Source organism: Poecilia reticulata, linkage group LG9, assembly GCF_000633615.1.
Source record: "Poecilia reticulata strain Guanapo linkage group LG9, Guppy_female_1.0+MT, whole genome shotgun sequence".
NCBI lineage: Eukaryota > Metazoa > Chordata > Actinopteri > Cyprinodontiformes > Poeciliidae > Poecilia > Poecilia reticulata.
In genome coordinates this window covers 4735411-4744059 of record NC_024339.1, presented here as the reverse complement: position 1 = coordinate 4744059, position 8649 = coordinate 4735411, and the positions used below count along the sequence as shown (strand labels likewise).

At 41.4% G+C, this 8649-nt stretch overlaps 1 protein-coding gene across 1 annotated transcript in view; it reads right to left on the bottom strand.

The window, feature by feature from the left end:
- arhgap25 (Rho GTPase activating protein 25) overlaps window positions 1-8649 on the bottom strand; it is a 30611-nt gene that overhangs the window by 16078 nt on the left and 5884 nt on the right. The window contains exons 2-5 of the mRNA XM_008417710.2: window positions 7944-8146; window positions 7321-7408; window positions 7049-7162; window positions 900-1104 (exon numbers count right to left, since the gene is read on the bottom strand). Coding sequence (XP_008415932.1) covers window positions 900-1104; window positions 7049-7162; window positions 7321-7408; window positions 7944-8146 — 610 coding nt within the window. The remainder of the gene's footprint in view (window positions 1-899; window positions 1105-7048; window positions 7163-7320; window positions 7409-7943; window positions 8147-8649) is intronic.

Genomic DNA, 8649 nt, shown 5'->3' with positions numbered 1-8649 from the left:
GCTGGACCTCACCCAGCGCGTCCAATCAGCAATCAGGCTCCGCATAAAAGGATCCACACCCAAGCCGTCAGCCGCCTCCCAGCTGCGTTCAACCCACCACCACCCCTTCTCCACCCACATCCTTCGGCTCTCTAGGATAGCACCCTTCCTTGACCACCTCCACCAGTATCGGGCCCCGGGGGAGAGCATCCCTAATCAGTTATCGGGATGTTCATCGAGTTCACATCAAATCTCAGCTCAAATCAGCTGCCGGGGTCCGAGCGCCAAAGAACTGTTATTCATTCCCGTCAGTAAATCTTTTAATTGTTCCCKTTTCTCGTCTGAGTCTTTCCAGATTGAACTTTGGGTTTTGTTTTTACACACTGTGTATCTATTTTGACTTCCTCTTTGATTCCTAAATAATGCCAGTGTGTTAAATAATAGAACCTGGTAAAGACCACATCATTTTCTCACCTGCTGTTTCGCTCCCTTTGACTCAACCTGTTTTACTGGTGGTTTTAGGGCCTTTGACCCTGGCTGCAGCTTTTTACCCTGACATGCATGAGACTTCAGGCAGAACGTTGGGGACAAGCGGACATTCTGACAGACTCAACATCACAAGCTCCTCTGACAGCACTGTAGACTAGAACAGGATGTGGTCTCGCCCTCAGCTCAGAGAACTCTGAAATCTTTCAGTCTCTTTCTACTTCTCTCTCTTTCCTCGTTTTTTTTTTCTCTCTTCATGAAACGTTGATGCTGATGTCTCCTTTTAAGGCAGTGGCTTTCTTCTCGTAGATTTTCTAYGCAGTGTAGACTTAGGCATGCTACAGAAATTTCCACATACTTTGGTCACAACCACGTTTTTTCCCCTAGAAGTTCTGACAACATTGTGAATATGCAGTGAGTCGTCAGCACATTACCTCGGAAAGGAAGGCCTTTCTCCTGCGTCAAAGGCATCTCTAAACTGTCTGACGGCGTTGTCCTGACCGGGAAGACGGAAGATTCCCTCCTCTTCCAACCCGTGCTCTATGATGAACTCTGCACACTTCTGTACCAGGATTGGTACTGTGTGAGGCCCGAAGCGTTGCTCGTACGTTAAAGTGTCAATGAGACTCTTTCCGAACACTGTTGGAGAGGGAGCACAGGTCAGAGTTCATCATTCAACAAGGAAGAGAGTGGGCAAAACTAGCATTAAAGATAAAAATCACTGCTTATCAAAAAGAACTCAAAAGTCCACATCCTATTGATCTCTCTGACGTACGGAAAAATGTAAAAGTATTGCAAGGTGTCCCATGTGGTCCATCTGACGWAGAACTAACATCAAACCAGCAATCCAACACGGTATTGTGATGGTGAATGATAGTTGTTATCATTCACCATCACTGGYTTGCTTGAGCTTAAAATATCAAGTCAGTGATATATATATCTGCGAAAAAAAAATCTTCTCTGCCTTCTTCCAATGCTTCTAATGTCATCTGAAGAAACGCATCGCTTCCGATCAAAAAAACCCAATCAGAGCCAGGAGGAGGGTCTAATCTCTGTCAATCACTCTTGTGTATCACTAGTCCAACATGCTAATGGTGGAGAAACAACTTATCATTACAGGRAAACTCTTTAACTGCTGTCGTTGGTGGCCATTCTAACTAGCATTAGCAGTCATTGCAGGCTATGTTGTGGTGAACTAGCTATAGTGTAGCAGAGAACAAGAGGGAGAGTGTGAACGGATTCTGATTGGCTGTCTGACTGAGCAGCGTATTTCTCCAGATGGCAATAGGACTGTTGGGAAGAGGAAGAGGATGTTTATTTATTTAACGGATTATCTGTCTCGTATTGTATTGACAGTTTTAACAAATATGTAAAGCCTGAACTTTATAATCTAGAAAGGGGCAAATACTTTATGGCAGCTGTAACTGTATTGAGTTATAGCATGTGACTCTCATGGGTGTTTTTGTCCACTCTATTTTTTCACCACTTCCCCTTATTGTTGTGAATATAGACAAGAAAACAGTTATTTTTAAAAGCGCAGTGTAGCTGYCTTTTGGAAAGACAGTGGAAGTCCAGTTGTAGTTGGTAGAGGCTAACAGGTAGAAAAGSCTGCGTCTCAAACGCATAGAGGGGATTTGAAGTCTGTTTTGTCGTTGTGCTCACTGGCTACACCCACACTACTCTTTATTTTAAGCATTTAGCCAGAATGAAGATTTTGATTGCTTTCATAAAAGCGGTTCCTCGTTTTAGTTATGTTTTTCAAGCTGCTCCTAATTCAGTCAGTCTTTTTGCTGTCTAGCGGACGTAGCTGACGAGAGATTTTCGATGTGCTAAATTTTGAAAAAAATGTAATAAAATTTTATACTAATTTWAAAAAAAACTTGTGGAAGCTCAGTCATATTGGAAGAAGATTTCTGCCTCTGTCTTTTTTRTAGCATCCGACATGTTTTACATTTACCACTGCTCTATATYAGACTTAWTTCCTCCCCAACCCTGATGTCCCCAATGAAGAAAAGTGTTTCCAGGGTAGTGTGCGGTATTAGTGTTCAGCAACAACATGTTATATTTGATAACATCTGAGAGCATCTTCTTCTACACATTTGCTCCGCCTCTTTGAAGGYCTGTGGTAAACCTCAAATAGGACTTTGTTTGGGTCAATAACTCTGCTGGGTAGAAAACTTTATAAAGTAATTTGAGTAATAAACTGAGCTTAAAGCACTGTTTGATAACTACTACTAATCGGAAAGCATGTGTGACTGAATTGAAAATGTCTTTTACAAAATGCCTTGATTTGAGATTTGTTGTTAATTAGCGCTACATAAATAAACCAAACTGAATTTCTTGTTTGCTGCACGTACTTACAGATAGAGTCTTTGAAGTTCTTGACTTGTAATTGTTGTGGTCGCCTCTTTGGTTTGTTATTTGATGCTAATTTGTTGCAAAATCCAGAGCAACCACTAGCTAATTATTTAGTAGCTAGAATCCACCTGTGTTTGTGTAAACCTATAAATCCAGCTGTACTCTAAAAGAAAAACTTGCAGAATGGAAAAGAGAACAATGAAAACTCTGACCTTCAACACTGACTCAAATTAGCAACTGAATATCATGAGCTTACTCAGCAAACAGCTCTTCGTTTACTATAACAATATATCACTCCATTTATAAATGTGGCTGAATCTTGAAATACAAGAGAATGGTGTCATTAGCCTCTGCATGAAATGTCACATTTATAATTACCTAGCAGAAGCTGTCAGGTTTGCTTATCACAATGAAGAATGTGCACACAAACATTATCTATTGTTCAAAAACTCTCCCAGAGTTCATATTAGAGGGTTAGTGTGTTCTTKTGTAAGCAAACTTCTGTGAAGTAATTATCTGTTGTAAACAATTTTATAGAAGTGAGTTTGTAGAAGGATGGAGAAATTAACATGAGCTTAGGCTAATAACAGTTTAAGCTAATTCTTCACTGGCAACCTTAGCAACAGTAGCTCACCATTGTTGAGTTTGTTTGAGTTTGTTGGTGCCTATTTTAACCAAACAACATTGTCAATATGTGAAATTGTGTGTACTGGAGCCGTTATGGGGCTCCAGCACATACCGGCTGGAGCCATTATGACGGCTGGGGCACAAAATTAGCTGGATGAGCTAATTTTTCTGAATTAGCTCATCAGAGAAACTAGCTACAGTCAAATCCCTGCTGAACAGTTAGCCACATGTCGTCTTCATGGTAAAATATTTAACTTGTGGTTTAGCGATGAGGGAACCAGTTATTTTGGTTAGCATGTTTGCGATTTGAAACTATTTAAAAAATTAAACATCGGTTGAGTTTGCTACTTGCTAAGTTAGCAGTTCAAATAGTTCATGCAGCTGTAGCGTAAGAGCTAACTAACTATAGAAGGAAGTAATGTAAAGCAACACACTTGGGTGACTACTGCATGGATGCTAAAGGTTAGGAGTTTGATTCCAGCTTCCTACTGTTGCATGTCAAGTTATCAGTGTATCAATGTGACTAGATGTATAGAGCTTATGTATATATAATTGTATGTAATTTTTATTTTTTTTCCATGGTGCCCAGGGCACTGCATGGCCACTCCTTGGGGTCGCCACTGTTTCCAAATGGCTAGATATAAGTGAAGGTTGTGATGCTCCTTCAGCTCTTTCATGGGTCGTCCAGAGAACATAAGCAGGCAATGAATGAGATGCTGAACAGCTGGAACATTTTCAAAGAGTGAGTCCACATTATTTTATGTGTAGGGACTAATGTGTGCAGATGTTCATCAGACCATCACCAAGCGTCAAAAGGCAAGAATTTGACTGAGACCCAGTAAAGGCAAATGTCCAACTCTTTAGATGAGAATCTTGGGCAAAATAAGTCATGACTTTTACACCCTGTACTGAGTTTGAATGTTTAAAAGTTTAGCAAAGGTTTAGATCAGTGTTTCTCAACCCTGGTCCTCACCGCCCCCCTGACCTGCATGTTTTAGGTGTTTCCCTTCTGTCACACACCTGAATTGTATCTCTGGGTGATTAACAGGCTTCTGCAGTACTTGATGGTCATGCAATCATTTGAATCAGCTGTTCTGGAATAGAGGCACATCTAAAACATGCAGAGCAGGGGGGCGGTGAGGACCAGGGTTGAGAAACACTGGTTTAGATCCTCTTCAGTCAGTTTTTTTCCCTCCTTTATGAAATGTATCTTTAAAAATCTAAAGGTTTTGAGTGAGAGTTTTGGAAGCTAAGGCTTTCTCACGGTGATCTCTCAATCCCTGACCTGTAAAGTTGTGTCCTTTCCTTGTTCTGTTTGTGTCATGGCAACAATCACGATCAGGATGTGATGACAGCATAGAGCAGTTATCATTTCCGCACCATCAGATAGATTGTGTTCCATCTTATTTTACACTTCACTCTTAAGTTTTTGGAAATTAGCTCTAGGCTAACATAAGTTCTAGTTTTTATTGCAATCTCACTTTGAGAAAACTTAAACAAGTAAGATACTGAGTTCTGATAGCTACTTTGCAGAACCCCTCTTTGAAAATAAATGGAAATAATTTCTCCCAGATACATGGTGGCAGGCAAAATAGGCCAGTCATCCACAAAAATACAAAAATGCAGCAAAGCATTAAAAAAACATGGACATAAAAACATGTGGAAAGAAAAAATAAGGTAATCTTGGCAGCATATACTTGTGTTAGAAACTTAGAAAGTAAAAAGTTAGTGAATTTATGGTGTTTAGTGCAGGCATGTCCAAAGTCCGGCCCGGGGGCCAAATGCGGCCCGTGGTCAAATTTCATCCGGCCCGCAGCCTCTGTCATAAAATCAATAACGTCTGGCCCGCACGTAGAATTAATACGTTGGGCAGCAGTACTGTTACCTGCATAGGGCGTAGCTTACACACTTAATGCTGTTCCTCATTTACCCACTAGAGGGCAGCAGCCCGTGTGACTCAGACCATTTGCAGCTGGAGCGCATTGAGCTGCAGAGTGACGCAGAGAGCCACGGTCGGCACCAGTAGCTTTCTCTCGCGAACTTTAACCGACAGCTGGATAAGCCCAGGTTTCAAGAGATTCGGTTTGGTAAGAAAATGCTAAGCTTGTTTGGGTCGACGTTAGGGTTGCCACCTGTCAGAAATCAAAATAAGGGACGCGTCGTCCTAGTCTCGTAGGGGGGAGGCGGTGAGGGGGCAGTTGGACGCAATATCGCAACACGGTGAGTGAAACAATGACTGGGGCAGCCTACTATATAAAGCACTCGGGGACCACTTCTTTGTTATTACACGGAGAATTTGTAGAATACGGAACAAATCGTGTCCCGTTTCGGTTCAATACGGGACGCTGCATTTAACAGTCAAATACAGCACGGTTCCGTATTTTATGGGACGGGTTGCAGCCCTACTCGACGTATTTGTGTGAGAAGAAATTCTCGGTTGTGAACTTAAATAACGGACTCTCACTTACAAGACATCTTGCGCATTAATACCACTGCCTTTGAGCCAGACCTGACCTATGTGCCGCAGTCCCGATCTCAGTATCACATTAATGCAGGCAAGTCATTTGTCATTTACAATAAGTCTCTGAATAAATTTTGTTTTTGTCTTTTAAGATCAAAATAAGTCATAAATTCAGACAAGTTTTCAGTTTTCACGCCAGAATAATAAACTTAAAAATCTGATCAACATTTACTAATATGTCATATTTCAAATGAGCCCTGCACTTGTTGATATGACTGTTACTTGCTATTTTTTCTGTTATTTTATTTAAAAATTCTGTAAATATTGAACTGCCATGGTGAGATATTTTTTTTATGTTTCAAATGTAATTTGCACACAAGAGTACAATTACTTCTGTTTAACCGTTAGAAAAAAAGTTAGTGTTAAAAAAGTGAAGTTAAGTGAATATTCAATTGCAATTTAAATGAACCAAAAGACATGCTTAAGATCCTTGAAATTAAAATAATAAAGCAAATGTAAAACACAGAATGGCTTGCTGAAATGTGTTGAAATATATTGCTGTTCTATGTAAAGAACATCCGCCAAGGTCGGCCCCCCTACATTTTTAACACACCAAATCTGGCCCCCTTTGCAAAAAGTTTGGACACCCCTGGTTTAGTGTATAATATACATAAATTAAAACCAAAATAACAAACATTATAGAAAACCAGAGTACATATATCATAATTAATGCATTATATTTATATACATTCATTTTTAGCAGCTGTCGCAATAATTGTTACTTCTTTTTTTTTTTTTTTTTGCTTTAAATGAAAGAACCGAGATCATGTTGTACATTTTTGATTGAAAATCTGTATATTTTAGTTGTAACACAATGAAAGTCTAAGGCACCAAAATCAAAATAACACAAAATATCTGTTGAGCTGCCTGTAAACACTATTCTCTCAGCCATGATGCCCCCTGTGACCTCTGGTGCCCTTTCAGGATTCGTCAGCTTTGTCCAAAACCCGACTCAGCAAAAAAGTGATGTCTCAATCTGACTACTCCTTCCAGTTTCTTAACTCGATAGCCGTTTTTTGTCACTGAGCTTGTGCTTGAGCATTGAATCGCTTTGGAAAGTCAAAGATTTTCACCGACCTGCACTCGTCGGCATTCCGATAACTCGGCGTAGCGTTCGGACCCAGTCGTCCAGATCGCTTTGGGAGCTGGCCATGAGCACATAAGGACACCGCTCTCTGTCTCCGGTCGAATCTGAAACAATTTCAATAATTTTTCCCCTCGTGAACAATTTCGGAGATGTTGCAGTGGGGTTTTTTTATGCTGCAGAAAATCTTGCGACAAAATTTGTCTCCAAAATTTCTTAGCGTGGCAACAAAAACATTCTCCATCAGGGTTTATTAAACTCTTACGTGGTGTGATCTCAAAGAGGTACTTTCCAGCATCATCTGAACTTGGTGTGAGTTCGTTGACCTTACTGAAGCGCAGCTGGATGACTCCCTGTAGAACAGAAAGAAGAGTCCAAAGAAAGTAGAAATTATATTTAAAAAAAACTTGCATTTTAGCTTCATATTTACATTACACGTGAAAGGAGATGTTTATATTTTGAGCAGACTTTCTCTGCTTCCTACAGCATAAACGTCTGCGTTCACATACAGCTGTTTGCAGCCGAGGTTGAGAAAATTAAAAGCAAGCTTGTGAGTTTTTGATGCAACTATGGTTTCACGCTACTCATCCACTTCTAGCCAGCACACGATCAGCTACATGATGCATTTTACACGGTCAGGAATACACAAAGTCAAAGTCAAGCATCTCAAAGCATCAGTAATTTGTGAGCAGGAAGTGTGTTAAGGCACCTAAAAATGTTTGTGGTTGTTGATTGGAAATGATTAAAAGTACATCTCACACACAGCTAAGCTCAACAGAATAAACAGATAAATACTTAAGTTTTTTTCATTTTACTTGACAATTACAACATATTCTATTGACATTCTAATACTTTTTGCTCTGGTAAAGCTTGGGGACTGCCACCCACCTGCACAGTGGTCTCTTTGTCATCTTTGTGGTAGGTCAGAGTGCTTCCTCTTAGCACGAAGTAGCGCTGCTGCCAGTTCTTCACCAACGACTTCTGTTGCTTCTTGAGCCAGCCGGCCTTCAGGGGCATCTCCATGGACCTGGGAGAGCACGGCGAGCCCGACCCGGGGGTCCCCTCTCCAGGAATCACGCTCTTGGATCGGGCTGCCGCGACACCACAAGAAAGCGCTCGGTGAAGGTGTTACCGGCCTGCCTTGCAAACCTCCGCCACCCCCCGCCCTCCACACTGAAATACTATCAAAACACCCGGGGGGCATTCAGCTGCGGCGCCGGCACTTCCTCTTCTCTTGCATGAATATGCATCAGCGCTGACTGACTATAACCTATTTCTGTTCAGTCGAAGCTGAAAGGAAGCTGCTGATGCTGTTAGCTGAGCCGTTTCCTGTTGAGAGCTGTACGAGCTCAGCTCTGATTGCTCTGTAGGAGCAAGAGGCGATCGGAAAAAAGCCAATGAGAGGTCAGACCGTCGGCCCTGACCGCGCCATCGTCGTTCCACATCAAGCCTGATGTATTAACACTTCAGTAAGATTAGCATTTCAAAGCATGAACCTTCCAGGAAAACTCTGACAAGTTCACGAGTACTACTACTTAAGAAGCCGTTATCTGGAGGTTCACAGCAGGAGTGTCCGAAGCTCGGCTCACGGGCC